This window comes from Zosterops lateralis (genome assembly GCF_965231275.1).
Source record: "Zosterops lateralis genome assembly, chromosome: 6".
Lineage (NCBI taxonomy): Eukaryota > Metazoa > Chordata > Aves > Passeriformes > Zosteropidae > Zosterops > Zosterops lateralis.
Window position 1 is genome coordinate 21,366,621 of NC_139761.1, and position 22,275 is coordinate 21,388,895.

Below are 22,275 nucleotides of genomic sequence, written 5' to 3' on the forward strand. Positions count from 1 at the left end.
ACTGTACTATCTTACTAACTCCTTGGACTGCCTATCCTCAGACACATGCTTACTTAATGCCAAAATAGCTTTTGCATACATCTAGTCTAGTAATGCCTCACCAGGTTTTAGAGTCAAAACTTACACTTTTCCTACAATAGGACAAACACTTGGTTTGGTTCTTCCTACTGTACCACTTGCACACACCTTGCATTAAGTTTCACTCCTTCAGGAGTGCTACTAATTCCTGTGCAGCCATGTCAGTAAGACACTGGCACTGTCAGAGGAAAATAGAACCACAATTCTCCTCGCTTTACCTGTTCTCACCAGCTTCTTACTCCACACCCTCACAGTGCAAAATGGGACTAATTATCCCATCCTGTCACAGCTAATAGATCTGTTACTCAGTGCAGGCTGAAATACTAAAATGTGATCTTTGATCTGGGCCTAGATCCCATTTGTAGCATAATATGGGGTTAGCCTTGTTTTTCTTCTCAACCATTTTGTTGTGTATGTGAGTATTTTAAATTGCAGACACAGGACTTTATATTATTTTATTTATAGTATGCAGGACAGGCCATTATATGCAAATTTCTTCAGGATTCATAATTAGTTAGGATCATGCCACAAGGGCTATTAACATACTTTTTGTAATAATTGTACTCTTGAAATAATGATCAACATTGAGGTCTACATTTAGCAGGCAGAAGTGGGAGTCATTACAGCTGGCACAAGAAGAAAGAAACGGCAAGATAAAGTAGTTGGTGGGCTGCATGGAAGAGGGAAGCATACCTTTTTATTATCCATGGAATCATGTCATGCTCCCTCCTGGGCATCTGAGTCCCATGGAACATCTGAGCTCATGTGACACAGAGGCAAAAATGCAAATGGCTTGACTGGCACTCTGTAAGCTTAGTTGCTTTTGTTATGCAAAGCTCAACCCAGAAAAGCTGCAGGGACAAAGCTCTTTCACGATTGGTGACGGAAACAAAGTGGAAGGACTTACCTTGTTCACCCATCATCAGGTGAGAGAGGCCTGAGAGAGAGAGAGAGAGAGAGAGGAGAGAGAAAGTAAGAAAAAAAGAACAAAACTGAAAAAGAAGCAGTAATATCCATGCACACTGATCACAGTCCAATACCTATCAGGATTTGAGCTCACATACTTGAACTAGACCAAGTATGGTTGTAGCACACAGGGCACAAACATTTGCAGATGCTGCTTCCCACACTGAACAGGAAAGCACCTGGCATTGCTAGAAAAAACCTACTGCTCATTGCAGAATTGTGTCTGAGGTTCAGCACATCTCCTGTGGGGGCTGACTCAAGAGGCACTGCATGCCACTCTGGCTAAATGGGCTTTGAAAGCCAAGGTCTGCAGTGACAGTCTGCAGTGAGCTGTCTTTCCTCTGGAGAGATACAGGAATAACTTCTCCTCAGCCAAAGACTTTAAAGTCAAGATTGCAGTGGTCAGTAAAAGGGAGGCCATGATTACACCACACATGCTTCAGATGAAGCTTCTAGTCTAAATGCATACACAAAGCTATCATTATTGAACATGTGGCTTCATTGAGTATTTTTAGCAGTCTATCAACACTGCTCACATTAATTAGACACCAGTACACCAGACATAACAAGGACTAAAAAAATTACCTGTTTAAATCTATTTAAACACACCTCTACACCCTTTCTGCAAAGACCTGCAGGTTCAGTTTCCTAGGACAGTGTGTTACTTTATGGCTCTATACCTAAAGCTACTCTTCAGTTTCATAATTGCAGGTAAAGCAAGAAAGTAGCACAGTTCCCCTTAGCAGAGACAGTCATTGTCAGCTCTGCGGATGAGCTTGTAGAGTTTACTTGGGCTGCTCCACTCTCTGATAATTCTTGCTGGCACAAACCTTGTTTGTTTCAATCAAATTCTATGTCTAGGCCCAATTTTCATATAGGTTTACTGCACTGTATTCATAAAAATATTGTTTAGATGTTTCTCTATATATATCCATGCCCAAGCCATTAAGCATGAAGTGACCGATTAATCAATTTTGTGACACAAGACATCACAGAATTAACATAACAAAAATCAAGTCCTACACATTCAAGCCACGAGGGACTCCTTTCATACTTGGTTCCCTGACCAGCTTCCCTTAGTTTGATTCATTCTCACATCTCCTACCTCTTATAGCACTTAATATGACAGGGCTTCGATACATGCACATACACACCATATATTTTAAGTCAGTTTTTTTATCAAACAGGGCTGTGACTTTTTAATTTCACGGAGGCTGAGAGGTCAAATGAACTTATTAGAATGAGAATTTTCAACAAGCAGCATGCTGAGTTTGAATTTGTTTATTCCTTTCTCTTTTATGGTTTTCCTTTGCGTTGGCTGAAGAAATCTAAAATCCAGATCATCCTAAGAATATGTTAACCCACAGAGAACTTCAAGCCAGATAAGGGGATTAATAATTGTACAGTCTAAGGAATGCAAATACCTTAATGTTCTTGAAGATTACTGTGGATTTAGAAAAATAATCAGAAACATAACATAGGTTTAGATTCTTTTAGGTCTTTTAGCTATAAATAAACCTAGCAGATTTGATACTGTAGGACACTTCTGGTTTAAATTACAAGATATAATTCAGTGAATCACTTACCCTGCTAGGAGAGTGGGCTGAATTTTTGTCTCTATGGCCACTGACCCCATCATTCTTGACAGGCATATCTTAGGTCTGATCAAACAGACACTTGAAAGTCACCATAAAAGGCAGGAAGACAAAAGTATAATTGTTAGGACCTACAATGCAGAGAATTCCTGTACCAATGCCAAAAAAAGTGAAAAGGCTAGAAGGTGTCAGTACAACATGCAGCAGAAGCTGGCTGAACAGAGAGGGGACATCAGATCCCAAAGCGGAGATGGGGATCCTGAAGCCTTGTACACTGTGGGAAAGGAAAGTCATACCTAAGAGGCCCAGCATCAACAGGTGCAGCTACTGGGGATGGCAGGGCTTTTGTCCACTTGCACACAAACAAAGAGAAGCCTCCAGAGAAGGTTCAAAGCCAAGAGTCTACATTAAACACCCTAAATCACACCATAAGAAGATTCATTTTCTCTCTAACAGCCACAGAGGAGCTTTAAAAATCTCAAAAGGTCAGGAATGTCAACACCCCTTTTTGTCCTTATATCCCCGGAAGGCCAATGCCATGTGTCCTATCTGTCAGGCACATCAGACAGATGAATCCCCACAAGCCCTTTGCTCTCAGCTGAGGAGTGAGCACACCCCCAGATAAATGCTATGTTGTATCCCCTGATTTGGAGCCTTGGTTCAAATGCCTACAAAAGAAAGTATCCATAAGAAATACTCTGGCACTGTCTGCTTCTTCACAGATCTGAAATACCACAGCAGCCATGGTACTGGTATTGTGTGTATCTCTTGATCTAGTCTCAACTCGACAATGGAAGCAGGGAGATTAATGAAAAATAATGCCCTTCCCCTCAATGCTACTTTTTCCTTTTATAAATAGGAAGAAAAAGGAGGGTGGACTTGGAGACAGAACAAAAAAACAGTATTGTATCGTAAGTTATCCATTAACAGAGACCCTTATTTTAACAAAGAGAATACCAACAGAATTCCAAATTCATTATTAGATAAAATAATAATATAAAAATGAAATAAAATATCAGCTTTTCTCATCTGAAAATATTCCTGCCTTGCAATTTAAAGTAGGAGTGAAAATGAATGTATTTATCTCCAAGAAAATGTCATTAACAACCAAAACCTTCAACCACTGAGATATAAAATATGTGACATTTGCAACATGTGTAACAAAGCCCTCAAATCAGTCAGAGTGAATCAACATGGAAAAGGTGAACTGACGTAGTTGTCTCACCTTTATATCAGTTTTAAGACATGACAAAATACTAAAACAATTTTCAAATCATAAAAGTCAAAGCCACCTCGAGGTGGAATGGGGTTAACACTTCCTGTTGGACTGTAAGAAACCAATATGGCATCCAACAAACCAATGCAAGAACTGGATGAATTGTTCAGACCTGCCAACTAGACCAGATTTTTCCAGATCAATGGGGACACCTATCACCATGCTATTTAGGCAGCAGACAAAGACAAGCAAATTTTTAAGCAGGCTCAGGATACAAATGAACTCATTAGGTCCCAAAGCACATTATTCACATATTCGACCATTGTTTGTGCCAACAGCCATCCCATTTCAGAAGAACCCTGTAAGAAAATCTGATTTTCCACCTAAACCCAGGTGAAACATGATTTCCTTTTAAGATTTTTTTTTTTTTTTCAAGAAGAAACTTTGATTATAGGCTCAGCTATATAAGGAAACCCAGCCAGTGTAGAACTTGGAAAAGGTTTATAAAAATCTGCATGAGCTCGAGTAGCCAAGGGTTTTATTTCATGCTTTTTCTAAGCCAAACTATTTGTCCTTATAATAATTTACTGGCTTGGCAGAACTGCCACCCAACAAAAATGGTGTGTAGTAAGTGGCCTGGAAAAGGTTTAGAAAAACCTCAGAATAAATGGCTTATCTGGCTGTAAAGAAATTTTATGCCAAAGTCAAGAATCCAGTGACTTTTTACTCCTGAACTTCAAACATGAGTAACAGTAAGAACAAGTGCATGGCTTCAGAAGAAAACTCTCAACCGGTTTTTGAGATAAACATCTGCTTTAAACATCAACTCAGCCTCTGGAGACCCAGTGTCTTTGAACATTCAGCAGTAATGTGAAGAGAAAGCAGCGTGTTTCTTCAGAACATCAGTTTGTTATTAAAATAATATGTCCATTGCTGAGGGCAGACAGACCCAAACTCTGCTCTCTGGCCATGATTTATGCCTGCCACAACTGACTTTTCCTATTGAGGTCTGGGAGGTTGTTTTTTTGTTTTGGTTTTTTTTAAAATTTCTTTAACCTACTACCCAATCAGTATTATTTACTATAAGTTTAAAATGAAGCTCCCTTGATCTCAAAGAAACATTTCAAACTACTTTTTTTAAAAAAAAATTGTAAGCCTTCTGCTTTCTACATCAAAATAGTAAAATTAAGCGGCTCTAATTGTACAAAGTATCAAGGGCTAACACTGGATTCTTATGAAGCCAGAAGGACATTTTTAAAAGTAGCTTCAGAGTACAATGATATGAAGGAATATAGTTAAATATAACGTTAAGGCAATGTAGTTAAACAGCAGTCCTCATCTTTAAGGGTTTGCTAGAGGCAATTTTCAGTGTGGAGGAGAAAATATGGGAAACCTTGTAAACAGTTTAAATCCTGCTCCCTCCCATCCCATAAGTACTTAGCACTTGAAATGGAAAATAAAGCCACAAAACATAAGAAGGTGGGGATAGCACAAAACACAGCTGAGAGTGACAAGTGATTGCAGCAACAAAGGAAGATGGACTTGTTCATCTAGTTAATTATAGCTTGTTCTGTGCTACTGGGCCCATGATCTGGGCGTGCGCACGTGTGTGTGTGGGTGTGCGTGCACTGCTGAATTGCTCTGTTATGGCAGGCGGCCTCAGTATCTCCCTTTAAATGATGCTACCAAATGATTAGCCCAAAAGCTCTTAATGAATGGGAAAAGAGACTGCCAGGCAGCAGCAGCAACTCAGATGTCCCCTGGGGCAAGTTTGCCCAGAGAGGATCTTTTTCAGGGTATCAGGCTGCATGACCCATTCAGACAATAACAGGACCAGCTGCGATGTATGGCTAAGATAGGACATCAGACCCTCTAGTCCAGGATATGCACAAAATCCTTTATAGCAAAGCTGAAGAAAGAAATCATGCAAACCAGGCACTCTTCCAGAAATAAAATGACATCCACTATAGAGAAGAGTACTCAGATGAGCACTGGAGTCTACTGTTTTCACCTCCTTTCTGAATATCCTAAAACTAGCAGTTCCTTAGGAAATAGGCTTTTCTCTCTGAGCCTCATGCCCCAGCTCTGTCAGCGGTTCTCATTTCTATTAGGGAAGAGAGTTGAGAAGCTCTTTGTCTTCCATGTGGTCTTCATAAAACATGTATCTTGAGATTCTCCAAAACCAAAAGTCCAAGGAAAATTACCTAAGAATCCCCAGGTACCAAAAAAGAGGACATTCCAGCGAGACAAAACGATGGGACTCAGAAGAAGAAGAAGCAGCAAACCCCTTATCTTGAGAGATGTGAAGAATGGATAAAGAAGCAAAACTGTTCTGCAAACTAGTTCAGACCTTTTACCTGCTGGACAGGTCAGCTTTGCCAAGAAGGTAACCTGATTTCTTGGCTGCTGGTGTACATGGGGTCTTTTCTTTCTAACCCAGCAAAGCAGTAGCACAGGCTGGGGAGGTCAGTTCTGTTTGATTCAACCATGACATGCACGACAGCCAAGGGGCTGCTCTCAGGCCCCAGCAGTGAGCCCAGCCGGGAGTGCAGTTCTGTTATTGTAGCCGCAGGCCCACTTCCAATCCAATTACACACAACAGCTGTGCTAGCTCCTCTTTCCCATCCCCTTTTCTTCCTCTGCTATGTAATTCCAGGATGGGTTTTGTCATTATCAGGGGCAGTGAGTCAGGGTGAATGACATCTACTTTGAGTGATCAAAGGAATAGGAACATGATATAGAAATGAAAGAGAAAGTTGTTTACCCCAACGTCTATGGAAGCAATAGTGAAAAAAACATACTACTATCTCCTTTCACTCCCAGCAGAAACAGAATTCTGACATTCCATGTAGAATTCTCCTACAAGTATTCGCATAGGAAGGGCTACAAACATGGCTGCCGTTGTTTGAAAACATGAAAACAAACACGCAAGCGTTCACAAAGATGGCCACATGCACAACAGAATGTGAGAGTCCACGTGCAAGACCTGAGAGTGATTTTATGACTGATCCACAAAATGTGTATCACTGCAAATCAGAGCACCGGATTTGGTGCAAAAGTTGGGAAAAGAACTATTAGACATGGAATACAATTCTTCAGCTTAGAAAATATATCTCTGACAATATGTATGATTGAGAAAAAAACCCAATTGAGACAGAGGTGAACAGGAAATATCTTTTTCTTTATTTGTGGGAAACACAAAAAACAGGAATCACTGAATGAAATTCTCAATTAACAGGTGTAGAAACAACTGAAATAAAGTACTTTCCGCATTTCAATGATTAAGCAATGGGATTTGTTATCACAGGATACAGTAGAGGTAAAAAATACAAGTGTATTAACAAAAACAAGGACTGGATATATCCAGAAAAAATATGTTCATCGATGACTGTTGAACACAACCTGGATGCAACATCAGGTCAGAAAGTCCTTAAAACAGTAATTACCAGAAACCACCAAGATATTGGGACAAGATCTATGCTATCATAGTTTCTTGAACTTCCTCCAAAGCATCTACTTCCATAAAAAGACACCTCTGGGATAGAGGAATTCTTGCTCTCACCGTAGTGAGAGCGATATTTTTGCAAAGAGGCTTGCAAATAGGTTTGCATGCAACTAAAAAACAATCACATTACAGTGTAAGAAAATCATATTAGGGGACATGTGCTAAGGGCATGCAAGAATCAAAACAATGGTGGCACCTATGAAGAAGAACCTAAGCTTGTACATACTGGCTTCAAGCTCCTAATGAGTGGCACTGACAGAATGGCACAGATGGATTCCTACTCTGACCTAGTACCTTCTGCAAACAGGAAACTTCAGATGGGCTGAAACCCATCATTTTCATAGCCCAAAAGCAGAGGGTTTTTTTAAGGAAGCAGAAGCCCATATATAGGTACTGCTTAAATGACCCAATGACATGGAGTCAGGGAGACTTAAGATAAAGAAGGGAAAGAAGCACTTAAAGATGGTGTTTGAAAGATTAAAGACCTGGATCAAAAATGTGCTGATATGCTTATGCTTTCAATGATCTCTGCATCTTTATGAAGGATTTGTTCAGGTAAACAAGGACTAGTTTTTCCTCTGGGAACTACCTAGGTAATCTCTACTGGGTTTTGTCCATTAAGTTACAAACACAGGTCAGCAGTAAAATCATGACAGCCAAAGTGCTTAGCCTCCTCCCCATAAACATTTAAAAATCTCTCCCACATTAGGAGAAGTAAGCACAATAAGTATGGTATGAATAGGAAAAGCACTATTTAAGCTTTGACACTCCCCTCCCCAGGTATCAGTAACAGCCTCCATAAAATCAAGGAACCATATTTAGTTCTTTCTCCTGCATATATTCTTCCACTAAAATAAGAAAGAAAAGTTATATAACTTTCTCTTCGATCTATTGGTCTTTGTCAACTATTTATCTTTCAGAATCTATACCACTGGTAAAGAATAGAAGAAAAGAAAGAAGCAGATACTGTGCAGAAGTGACAGAGGCATCCATTCTGATCTGTGCTGCATGCCACTTCCTAGCCAAGCACTTAACCTCTATACTAAGGCTCTTAAACTCCATAATGGTCAGCCCCAGCACTGAAACCAGGTTGTGAAGGTGAGGTGAGGCTGCAGCTGTAACCCGAAAGGGAAAACTGAAGTACTGAAAGAAGCTATTTCTCCTCTACACGACACAGCAAGTCAGTGACCCAGCCAAGTGCAGACAGCAACGATCCCGACTCCAGGGCACTGTACACTATGTGTTGTTGTTAATTTATAACTGAGACATTATATTTGCAGGAAAGGTGGGCTAGCATCCAATAAACTTATTTTATATGTGAAATAAGCCAGATGGGACCAAGTTGGCTTTTGAAAAGAGTATAGCAATGAGCCCTGTTGCTGAAGTGCCCTTCTTCACAAGCAGACCTCACAACCAGGAAAGGCCTATGCTACACATTTCTGTTTACTTTTAAAATAAACAACTTCTTTGCACCTTGGAGTAACTGCACCTAGCAGAATCCTGTGGTGCCCACTGCTGCCAGCCCCAGCCTACTCACAGCTACCTCCTCTTAGTGGGGAATTAGTTTGAACCAGTCTATTCAACAATAATGAATACTTACTTAATCAATGGGCTCTTTACAGCCCTTCGGCTGCCTGTGGGTAGTTACCACAAGCACATAAAATCCCTAATTTGTCTTTCAAACAGTACATGGTTAAAGTAAGCATTTTTATAGGGGCCTGAGGCTCTGTCCTTGCAATATAGATAGATGGATGGCCAAATAGGTAGAAAGTGTCTGCATAGGTTGGCAGAGGAGAAGTGTAGACCCAAATCCCCTGGAGGTCCATGTCACTGCCCAATCCCACAGCAGTGCCACTGCACTCCTGAGGGTGAGATGAGCACAAGGATGCAACTGCCTAAGAGTAAACAGTGACAGAGCCCTGTAATGAGGTGTGGGTAACTGTCAGACTGAAAACATACAAATGATACAGAGAACATATGAAAAAGCATTCACATGTCACTAGAAATCCACATGTGACTAAAAATCCACATGAGAAAGAACATAGCAATCCTAAAAACAAGAACATGTGTACAAGCAATGGGGAGAATAAAAAAATGCACACCCAAGCATATAAATCATGAGAATAACAGGTCAGTAGGGCAGAAGAGCACAGTCAGAGGGCAGAAGGATGGACCACTCCATGGTGCCCACACTAACAGCAGTAGTCCTGTACTGGATGTGCCACCTCTGCTTGGGTTCCTACCAGTGATGCTATCAACCCCTCCACACCAGGAGATGTCCCTGATATTACACGAGGCAATGCTCATTATTGGCATATCATGTGTGCTACTGGTAGAGCATAGCAAGGCCATGCTTTCCCAATTCACTCATCCTCCTCTGCCACACACATCAACATCTTCAGGATGCTGTGGAGAGACTTATTACTCAAAGCCTTTGACAGGTGCATGTCCTGTCAGATCCTGCCAAGATAAGAGAAAAAAGGAGTTCCTGGACCCCTAGACTGGGGCAGAGATGGTACAGTTTCAGCCTCATAGATAACTGAAAAGAATGCATGTTAAAGTTATCAGACCCTTTCTTTCCAAAGAGTGCCAGGAGACATTTGCCATTTGGCCACTTCTATTCCCACTGCTGTCAACTGAGGTGCACACAGAATGCAAAAGTTCTCAGCAGAACAGAAAGGTGGCAGATGAGAGAAATCAAAAGTTGAATATGTCAGGAAAACATCCAAGTGATGGGCCCTCCCTGCATCTCTCTGAAGTGATGCACAAGATCTGATGATCTAAGTGTAGAAAAGAAGCAAATTGAATGGAGAACACATTCCAGATCCAGATAACTCATTCCAGGTTTGGTTTTGCAAAAGTTATGCAGAAAGCTGAGAAGGAAAAGAGCTTTGACTTGCCCATTCCAGTTAAGGCAATGTAGGATGCTTTCTTGGGCTCTCATTTCATTTCACATAATGATAAAGCAGGTGGAACTGCCCAAGTGTGAAGTAGAAATTCATTTCTAAAGTTTCATTGGCAACAGAATGTGGACTAGAGTAAAGTGGCCTAGTCCATCTAACACTTGTAGCTGAAGTTGGGGAACCCCGATCCTGTCAACAATGAGACAGCAATCTGAGGAGGGAGGTTTGAAATTCTCTGTGGTAACATACACTGTTGTGGAAGAACTCCACATATAAACAAGCATGTGAAACACACATTCATTTTTCCTTTTAAATGAATAATTTCTGCCCCTGTGGGAATAAAATTTTGATACCTAAATAAGATCCCACATTCATATTCAGCCATAAGGATACTCATTGGTGTATAAAAATGTAAAATAAAACAACAAAAACAAACCCTTTGTTAGTAGAACTGAAATCCAACATGTTATCAGTGGGAGTAGCAAATGGAGTAGACTGCATTAGGAGAAAAAAAATTACTAAACTAGATTTTTATGCCAGACTACACACAGATGTATCAGAAATAAACTGTATATAGTTGCAGTTTTCAATGCCAGGTTCAAATAGCAATTCTTAATGTAATTTTCATTCAGAAAATATCCCTTTAACTGACCAACACAATGCAGTCTCTGAAGAGGGAAGTTTGTGCCCTTTGCTACTATGCAAAGACTGTGCAATCCAGACCTCATGATGTCCAGCAGGAAGCACTTACCATGACTCCTTACTGCCACTGGAACTTACCACTACTTCTTAAAGAACAGCCTTTCAGCTCAGCAAATGTAACACTTACCTGGAATATGATTGGCATCTGTTGAGGTGTGTTCATGGCAAGCAGAAGGGAGAAAAGAAAGAAAAAGAAAGAGAAGAGAAAAAAAAAAAGCCATTAGAGATGCACACAGCAACTCAGCATTCTTGCATGGAAATCAATTTCATGCAAAACCAGAAGTAATTAGGTTTGTTTGAAGGCCACCCATCTGCATCCAAGCACGCCGCCATGCAAGGGAGGAGGCACTGGCTCCCTCTCCACTGTGCATGTAAAAGTGAATCCACCATCATATCTGTCCGGGGAGAGAGTTCCTGGAATCAGATAGAATCAAGCCACGTCAGTTCCTGTAAGAATATTAGTTAAAATATTCTGGTTTTCACACACACAAATGCAAAAGAGAGAAACAAAAACCAACCTGCCTGCAGAAGGCTTCTATAGCACATAAATTCAAGCAAGTTTCCAGAAAAACAGAAAAGAACCTGCTCCCCTTTTATAAGGGGCCATGTGAATTTATGACCAGTAAGACATACAACATAGTCCCAAAGTCTAGAAGAGAGCTCATTCCTTTTCATTCTTTTTGCCCATCATTTCCCAAAAAAATCCTTCATTGCAGACAGTAGTAGAGGTGGGGGAGAAGGAGGGTGCCAGAGCTCTGCACATCCCACATACTGACTTTCACAAGATCCTAAATTCAGAAAAATATGTCATTTGATACTTTTTCTCTCTGTGGTATAAGACTGCTTTTTACAAGTAAGTCCTTTAAAAAGGGAGGAGCACGACTATGTAATTCTTAGTATTGATAACAGAGAAGGCATATATTAGAATGTAGTGTCTGTTTTGGGCAGAGCCCACCAATCCCAAAGAAAGTACTTTTTTTAAGTATGGTTTTTTAAATGCTTCTCATAACTTTTTTAGCATCCCAAGTTTAGTCTTGCTCTGAATAGCTACACTTATCATAATACCAAGAAGGAGAATCCCCTGAAATTTCATAGGATTAGATTAATATTTTCCTTACAAGGCAGTCCTCAAAAAAAAAAAAAAAAAAAAAAAAAAAAAAAAAAAGCAGTTGTATGAGGAAACAGGGAGGCCAGGTCCATAGAGGTCCACAGATAGCATTCTCACCTGGAAACTTGTACCCTTGTCCAGGAGTTGAGCTGGTGGAGTTATCACCCTTCCAGTAAGGCTTCAAAGTAAGGCTTCAATCCATTAATGATTTGGACTACAGATCCCAGACTACTTCCACCACAAATCTAGGCGCATGACACGCTGAGTGCATTGGTTTCACACTAAGGTCTAAGGCTATATCCTCCTCCCAGTATGCCCTCCAATATCCATCAGTGTTCCACCTTCCTGTTCAAACCCACTGTGTTCCTGTGAAATAGGTGCCACTTCCTCTCCTGAAACACTGACAATTCAGTGGTGAGTGATTCCTGTGCATGCTGCGTTTTGCTCATCACTTTGTAATGGCTCCAAAACCATTTGAGGAAAATTCTCTGTGGAATATCATACGTATATCAAGCTTACCTTTCCTAAGGAGGTAACAACCCAAATAAAACAATGCACAAAGAGGGGAGGGACTGTTGCATCAATTTACTTAAATTCCATAGCTTTTACTAAATATATATGGCAGATGTGGTGTGGATTATTTGCTGCCTTTCCTCTTTTAACCCATAATTGCATCTAAGAACAAATGTCTTGGTTTGCAGGCCTGGAAGGACACTAAGCACTGAAAGTTTACCTGAAAGTAATTACTTTTAGGTAGGAAAAATAACAAGTGTCAGGTAGCAATGCATGCACTGAGGATGGAAAGCAAAAGTTGATAGCAGTGGCAGAAGGAAGGAGCAGACACTTAAACACCACTCCAGAATGTGAACATGATGACCAAGAATTTATAAGTCCACTGCTAGGAGCAGTCTTGAGTTGATGTGCTGCTTGGGAAAAATCAGTGGCAGTTAGAGATGAACACGTATCTCAGAAGAGGTAGAAGTGATTGCCATAAGGTACTACAAAAGCTTCTGATAACCCAGCATCCACTTGAAATTCTATTCTAAGCAGGTAAAAAGTTCTCGACCCATGTTATCCTCTTAGCCTCTCTGCATGCCTGACAATGGAGCATGCACTGCTGCAGTCCAGGCTACCAATGGGGGCCTGGAACAGCAGGCAGCCTCACTAGTGAGTCTCTGCTCCAGCAGGATCTGTGGGATGGCTGGGAAATAAAAACTATCAGCAGATAGAAAAGGCAAAGGAAAGAGCTAGCCAAGGGTTAGCAAGGGATAAACACATTAAGCAAGTAAGAGAAGAGGCAGTGGGCTGTAACTGATACACTGCTTGAAATAATACTTATTTAACTGTGCAAGAATTAAACAGGTCATGAAGCTGTTAAAAAGGGAAACAATGAAGTGCTAAGGGCTAACATAAGCATCTCTAAAATTTAGTTTCTCGATGTCAAGTAACAGCAAGTGGATTTTTTTCTTTTTTTCTGTGCCAATGTCCCTAAGAGCAGGCATCCCCCATCCTGACGGATTTAACTCTTAAGCTTTTTTTGCTGTATCTTTTTTTGCAAAGTTTCCACCTAACACGATTTCTGCATACACTAGTTGCAGCACTAAAGTCACTGCATCTCTGTAATACTTTCACAGTAGTTATCTACATGGCAGCCCGGGTCTTTAGTGTTACTTCCCATACTAACTGTAGAAGGAGTTTCTTGTATTGCAGACACTCCCCCCATGTGGTATCTACTGGCAAATGCTGATTTCCAAAAGGTGAAAATACTTTTTTTTTTGTTTAAAACAACAAGAGAAAGCACTGCTTTCTTTCCAAAGACAAAAAAATTACATATAACCAGTCAGGCCTTCACAAAAGACCCTACAATAAATACCACTGTGGCATATAAGTGAAACCGCTATCCAAGTGACAGAATCACAAAGCACAGAATATTCTGGGTTAGAAGGCACCCACAGGTATTATCGTGTCCAACTCCTGGCCCTGCACAGCACCATCCCCAAGAACCACACCACAGTGTGGTTCATGCCTGAGAGTTTTGTCCAAACACTCCTTGAGGTCTGTCAGGCTTGGTGCTGTGACCACTTCCCTGAGGGAGCCTGTTCCAGTGCCCAAACACCACCTTGGTAAAAAGGTGTTTTCCAATATCAAATATAAGTTTCCATGGGAAACACCATCATACTTCTTCAGTGTGGATGTTACTCCATTTCGGCTCACAATTAAAACTGTGGTTGTGTATATTGAGAAAAGGGACCCACCACACCTTATGGTTGATTGGTCCACAATTAGGAGACAACTAATGCCTCAAGGAAGGTAAATGAGAGACATGGCATATAGCTAGTGAGACCAGATTTGGGGACCTGAGATGACTCTCCTTCAGACTCTATCATCTGAGATGTTCTTTCAAATTCTCTTTATGTTTTTTTTCTGGTTTGTTTACAATAGGACTGTTTAAAACATGTCCCCACTCTCTTCCTCTTCCATGAGTGCTACCTTCCTCCACCTACACTGACCTCCTCCCTGCCACAGCGACTGAGGAGGCAGAGCATTCCAATTAAAGAGGGAGCATGCAGAACCCATGGCCAACAAAAAAAGTCAGTGACTGATGGGACTTACTGCTATGTAGATGGAGGCTTCTCCACTTCCTCCAGCTCAAAGCAGTTCAAACACAGAAAAGTCTGCCTCTTAACATAAGACAAGGCAGAGCTTGCTTTATCCTATACACAAGAGTCCATTTATTGCTCCTTTGTAAAGGGCTGAGCCGCAAGCCAGTAGTGTTTGCTTTTGTTCTTTGATGATAATAGCTGTGTTGAAAGAGGGATCAGCAGGGCCGCTGCCTTTGTCTGGTGCAGCCCCAGAACAACTATCTGGGTGGAGTGGAAAGGAAGGAGGAGGATGAAGGAGAGCAGGGGGAACAAAGCAAATATTACTATAGCTCAGATCATTTCCAGGCCTGTACAGGAAACATCTGAGGTATTTTTCACTCTAACATTTTTAACACGATGTTTAGCAAAAAAGGGAAGGTATCATGACAGCACACTTCTTTCTCCAGCTGGAAGACAATACAAACTTTCTGAAGTCATAAGCCCTACCAGTACTCATCACCCTGACTTGAGGAGACCTACTTCCATTTCCATCTCTGTAATCCATTCAATCTTGTCTCCCACTTTGATGTGCTGTGGACACCTGTCTTTTGCCAGCTAAACTGTGAGCTACTTACTGAATTCACAAGTCACAAACAAGCTGGCAGGCAGAAGCATCCTAGGCTAGGTGGAAATAAGTACCTAGAAGTGAATGACACTAACGTTCTCCAGCACCACCCTTCCAGCATTCTCTTGTTACTCTCGCTGAACAGCAATGTACAGAGAGGACTGAGGAGCAGACAGAAACTGGAGAGAGGAGGAGGGCAAAAGCCGTAAAACTTGAAGGCATTTTTTGTCATAGGAAGCCCACTCCTAAATGAGAGGAAATCCAGCTTTTAGGCACAAAAATTACCACATCCTGAAGATTATTCAGATATTGATACCTAAAAAAGCTTTTCTAAAGTAGATCTGGTTCTCACCATTCTGCAAATACAGAAAATGGATATGGGTAGAATTTCACTGACAGAAGCATGACTGGTTGGGAACTCTGGATTTAATTTAACATATTTTAGATAGATCGATAGATCGATAAATAAACTGTTCAGACCATAGATCGATGCATTTATGGCAGTTAGTGAAATTATTCAAAAGATATGTGATGAGCCAGCCTGAACTCTTGAAGCTGGTAGTAAGAGATGTTGGTGACTCAGAACTGGGTGATTACCTCTTAACTGAGTTCTGACAGAACATTTTAACAATATGAAGGGCTGCATTTTGATTCAGCTGGAAACACCTCAAACTGGCAAAAGCAAATTCTGCACTAATTTAATACTTCATCAAACAAAGTGGTAATTTCACACGCTGATTTGGCTAGTGGTCTCATTCTCTACTCTAATCTGGTTTGTTAAGGCACAGATAAACATGTGGTCCTACTTCATCTCCTACACACACTTCTTTCTCTTCAGTATACAGATTTTCAAAACCATCTGGAAGGGTCACGGCAACTCAAAAACAGATAGCATCTCCATTGTAAAAACACCTTATAACAACAATTTGCTTGGGTAAAGATGGAGTCACTAATGACATCAACTCCAAGCATTAGCACATCCCTGAATACAGTGCTCACACTGTATTCAGGGCACAGACACTTTGAAGACTGCTGTATTTATGGTTAACTAAGTTAAAATCTTGGCTCCATTGAATCCATAAAATACTCCTGATTACTTTAAGAGTGTCATGATTTTCATCCTTCATATTTACTTAACATCTTTTGGTTTACAGTGATAGTAGGATGCATCCCTTGTGTCCTTCCAATGATTCCAATGGGATTAATTTGCTAAATACTTAATTTGCTAAATGTTTAGGACACTGAAACAAATCCAAGACCACTCCAGCCTCTGATGTCAGTCACTGAGCAACACACTGGGATCATGAAGAACTTAACAGTACTAGCAGGTGTAGGCCTTATTGTCGCACTGCAGAAGAATAGGACCCTGTAATTTGTGTTAATGGAGTGTTGAACACTTCTGATTTTATTCAGTAGAGATAAGTGGTGACACATACACAAACAAGTTCATTACAATCAATTACATTTCTCTGTGTTCTTTGTCCTATGGGATCTCTTAGGCTGCCAGCCTCTTGGGAATAGTGTTCACTTGATACATTGCATAGAATTGCATACATTTGTGGTACTGTGCCTTTGCACAGCTAATACTTGGGATCCCAAAGCACTTATTAGCTGTGAATATAGGACTCATTCATTCAGTACTGAAAAGCAGCCAGCTCTGAAGTGAAAGAGACAGATGTCTAACAGCTTATAGGAACGCCATACAGCAGTTTCGCATGTCAGAGTCAGAACAACAAGAATTACTTAAAGAGGCAGAATGAAACTTCGCTGATTCTACTAAAAATGCTGTGTGATTTTAAAGCACTCATGATTTAAATGAAGGAATTTGATTTCAAAACTTATCTGATTTCAAATCTTATCTGAATTACAGTGATTTGAGGCCACCAATCCTTTTTTCCATACTGTGCATATTAACGTTGTGGGCAGCCTACCCTCTCCATGGGGTCAAATGTGAAGGCAATTGACCCATGCTGAGTATATCACCTTCTAAAGCATATGAAATTTGAGAGGAGCCTTTACCTTAAGGGGTCAAGCTTTGTTCTCTCAGGCAACCAAGGTACTCAGGCAGAGTGTGTGCTTGAGCTAGCTGGGGAGACATTTGCAAACCACTACAGTTTTTACTAGTGTTGTGTGGCCATAGAGAAAAGGGCTTTCATATCAACATGGTATGGATTGATTAACTTTCAGAAAGCAATGCACAGAGTTACTTAGCTCCAGTAGGGAAAAAAAAAAAATCTTAGGGAAACGAATTCTTAATAATGCCTCTAATTAACTCTGTATCATTACTATTTTTAGATAAAGCTGCTTGCTGATTTCACAGCTTTCAGTGAAAGTACCATCCTCTCCCACACATCCTAACAAATATGCTCATGTACATTCCTCAGGGCCCTAGCTACATAGCTGGGGGGAAAGTCAATAGTTCTGTAGCCTACTGGAATTTAATTACTCAATGTCCTCCAAACAATCTGTTGATCTTCACTTAAGCTGCCTAGATACAGTGTCCGAGCACTCCAGGAGGAAACTTCTTTATGTTTCATCCTAGGTGTCTGGGCACTGGACAAAATAAAGGATTTGCTCCCTGCTATTTTACCCTCATGCATCTACATTCAGACAGTTATGTTCCCAGTCTTGTGGGGAACACAAAGATACATAACTGTATAACTTCGGAAGGGCATATGCAAGCAGGAAAAAGGTGTCGTTCATATTCACCATAGACAGAACGAAAAGAAACTTATGATGATGAAAGAAGTTTTGGCTTAATGTCAGAAAAGTTTGGTAGGAACAGGGTAGTGAGGCTCTGGACTACTTTGGCCACCAAGATCTTGCCAAAAGCATTGAAGACTATTAAGAAAAAACTAGACAAGTATTTCTCACTAATTTTTCAGATTCACCTGATCTTGTCTTGGAAAGACTAGTTGGCCCTTGTGACCTTTTCTAATGTCATCTTCTGTGATTTTATTATTCTAATTCAAAACACACTCTACCCAGACAATCCCATCAGTAGCATCTGCCAGGCATCATAAGCCAGCAGCTTCAGTAATGGAGCAGGGCAGACACTAAAGTCAACCCTCTGACAGCAGCCATGCACGGGTACTCAGGGAAGAGTCAAAGGAACTACGAAAAATCACAGTACCATTATCAACAACTTCCAGCAATGAGACTGGTGGAGGTTGCATCATGATCAAAATGCTGATCACTCCTTGATGGACTTCTCCCCCCCTGAATTTCTGGTGTGAAACTGGTTTTCTTTGTTAATTTAAAACCTGCAACTGGGCATCCCCAAATTGCTGCTTTATAAAATGCAGGAATAAGCATTCTCTATTCAGCAGCACCACAGCATTCCAGAATATAAATATCTACTTCACCTCCTGCTTTAGCCACTTCTTTTCTAAACTGAAGAGTGCTGGTCCATCAACACCCTCTGTAGATGGCAGCTGTACTTTACCTATAGTGAAAAGGCACCAAAGTTATCTACATCAAGATCAGTTTTGAAGTTTATCCTGGAGTTAGTTGTACCAGGCCAGTTGTATAACTAGTTTATTTTAGCACAGGTCTAAACCCATTGAAAGTCCTTCCCTCTCCTAAGTACCAATTTGACCAAAACTCCCATGAGAATAAAGGTATTATTCTTATCAGAAATACAGATTGACAACTTTATGAGTTAGAAATAGAGAATGTGTTTGAACAACCAGACTAAGATCACCCTACCGCTCTGGCAGTCCTTGTACCTCACCAGAGGCTGGTGCAGATCCAGACCCCTTCTTCTCTTTCTGTTTAGCAGTACCATGCCTGCAGTGCTATAAAGAACATTTTTCTGCCTTAGAATTCACTTGAAATGCTTGGGCCAAGAACAAGCTATAGCCCCTGTGTTCAGAGAACGGAGTATGTTACAGAATAACATGGACATTCTTGATGGCATGTGCCCAAGTTAGGCATACACAGTACACTACCATTTGTCATTCAATGTTCCATGCAAACAGCAAAAGCCACCATATGGTTCATTGTGTTACATATCGGAAATCACAAGGATTGTCCATCTAAGTGGCCACTCACAGGGAGGAAAAAAAAGGCAACTAAATGACTTTCCAGCTTTTAGCTATAATATTTATATATTGTATATACACAATATACAATATTGGGACTACAATTTGTAAGGCATAAGTGTATTAGGAACAGGGGCATGGTCACATAGAAAGTTGTTTCTCAATTTTCTTAAGTAAAGAGAGGAAGATGATTTCTCTTTACTTCCCATCTTGGATGAACAAGAACATATGGCCTTCTAAAAGCATACAGGCATACTTCTACATCACACTTCTATATCATGACCTAGGTATCTCCGCATCTGCTTCCATGCACACACTTATGGCTGGAAACTTCTATCCTCACTCAGATTTCCATTCATGGTGAAAAGTCTCACACACTTTGAAAAGCTTTTCAAAAACTATTTGCAACATTCCCATGGGCAGTTGCTTCCTCATGTTTTAATTACAATTGAAACTATCTTCCCATTACAATCCAGATTTTCTCTTGACTTTAACAAGAACTAAATCAATTAATGTGACATTTAAGTGGCTGCATCATGTCATAGTAAGACTTATTCACGTAAGCTGGAAGTGACATATGAGATCTTAGGGACATAGGAGTCAGTTTCTCTCCAGTGGTCATGTTTTAATTGATTTAGGCATCAGGAAAGGATGGCAACTGGTAATGTCCCTAAATGAAATACCCTCCCCATCAGGAATGCCTTCCCTGGATTCATCAACATAGCTACTTCTTCTCTGACCTCTTGGATCCAGAAAAGGCAATACTGCTAAAAGGTTACCAGGACATAAAGACAATCAAGATCTTGATGATGCTGATGCACAATAGTGGACTTTTCTAAGATGACCACGATGAAAATTAACCTATTTTTGAGCAGTCTTACAAACTTACATTAAAAAGTGAACTAGCCACCTGATCCAAGAAGCTAAAACTAGTTTCATTGCTGGCAGTCTGCAATCTGCTTGAAGCAGAAAACCAGGCCATGGTGTTTCACCCTTGTCCACATCACCTGCAAGGCTGAGAGTGAGACTGGAAACCCTGGCATTACCCATCATATACTAGAGAAGGAGAGTATCTCTCCTGTTGAGGAAGAACCTGCACACATGCTAAGGATTTTCATCTTTGTCCTGTTCTCAGAACATCACCATGACAGCTACAAAAGGCATTTACTACTGCCAAATCCATTGCAAATCGTGCTGCCTCTATTCCTTTCTTATCATCTAAAAATGACGGATGGAAATGAACTTCGGGCATATTTCCTATGACATATACATCAATGAGAATATTCAATAAATAGTAACACAAAGAACAGAAAAAGGAGTTAACCCAAGGAGATTTGGGGGGGAAAAAATTGTAAGTAAGCAGAGAAAGGTTTGTTAAGCCTATGAAACGGCCCAAGTTACAATCTATTTGCTGTACCCAGTCTTGGAATTAATAAAACAAATCCCTTGATATGTCTGACAGAGTTATTAGAGGATCTTAATATTCCTCTCAGAGCAATCTGAAGGAGTGGAGCTGGAGCCACAGAATGCTGTGACTAGCCTAGTCAAGCAAGGGTGGAAAGAGAAGAAGCATTCCTTCTTCAAATCCACTTGACTCTCACTGTCTGCACTGCTTATTCCTGTCCAGCCTACTCTGGAAAGTGTTAGAAGCTGTAGAACAAAAGGCAAAGCTACACAGAGGAAGACTCCCCACTTCTCAATTTCACATGAGGCAAGAAGAGAGACACTGTGCTACCAGTTTGAGCCCCGGGATGCCTGAGTCCTGCCCTGCTCACAGCAGGCTGGGGTGTCAGGTCATAGAAGGGAGGACATCCTGTACCACTGGTCTCAGAGTCCACCACCTGAGCTCTGAAGAAGCAGCTCAGGAAGACTTGGAGGGCAAGAAATATCCATTTACCTAGTTACACCTGGCACTTACTAGTGCCATATGCCAACACTCTTTGTGCTGCATCACATCATTCCAAGGCACAAATGCCGTATTACATCCATCTCCAAGATTTCCAAAAATCAAGAGATTACATTTTCTGTGTTAAAAGGGACCTCTAGCAGGCTTCACCCAGTAGCCTAGTTATTGTATTGGCAGCATCATGGTACTTCTTTGTTGGAAGATCTAAGTAGATGTATTAGCATTTCACCAGTGAATCCAGATCATGTAATGTTACACATCTTGCCAACATTCCTGAGAATATAAATCTGTTCTTGAAAAACAGAGCAAGCTGGGGGGATAAAACTCCTACTTGCTTTCTCAATACTGATTATAACAAATACAGAAAAATATCTAGGTTTATTACAGGATTTAGCTAGCATTAATTTGGAACTCAGTTCTGTATTGGGAGCTTTGCAGAAAATACCATATTCAAGGAGTTAGTGAACTTGACCAGACCTTGTCTGTTGTGTTGATCCTTGTACCTGGGGCTTCAGAAGCCCAAACAACAGCAGTAGCAGTCACCACAAGAGCCTGCTGGAGTGCCCTGTGCCAACCTGTGCTATGGGATGTTACAACAGAAATAATTCCCTAACCCATCGGGGATAAGTGATTTGGTTTGATACGTAAAATAAAAGGCACTACAGCATGGGGAGGAGGAAAATCCATTCAAGGTGGATGATATCCGAGATCCATTTGATGGAGCATGAAAGCAAGACTCCAAGCCTCTAAAGTGACAAAGAATTTACTCACTATCTATATTCTTCTTTTTATTATATCTTATTACAATGTCTATTTTATTACATCATTTGGTTTTGAGCCTTCTTATTTAGATCCGGAAAAATCTCTGGATACTATTTCTCTCCAGCATTAAGGGAGAGACTCCTCAAAAAAGGTTGGCACAGTTGTGGTTAGCCACCTGGTGCCATCAGGTGCTAAGATTTGTGCTTCAGGAGGTCTCTTCACCAAGGAACCACTCACAGTCTCCTGTTTTAAACACTCATCTCCCTAAACTGTCTACTGATCTG

At 40.7% G+C, this 22,275-nt stretch overlaps 1 protein-coding gene across 1 annotated transcript in view; it reads right to left on the bottom strand.

Annotated features, from left to right (window-relative positions):
• The window catches only part of NRXN3 (neurexin 3), a gene marked incomplete at both ends in the record, with an annotated part of 894,319 nt that overhangs the window by 850,922 nt on the left and 21,122 nt on the right, over window positions 1-22,275 (bottom strand). Inside the window, one exon of the mRNA XM_083864468.1 lies at window positions 986-1,015. Within this exon, the coding sequence (XP_083720594.1) occupies window positions 986-1,015 (30 nt within the window). The remainder of the gene's footprint in view (window positions 1-985; window positions 1,016-22,275) is intronic.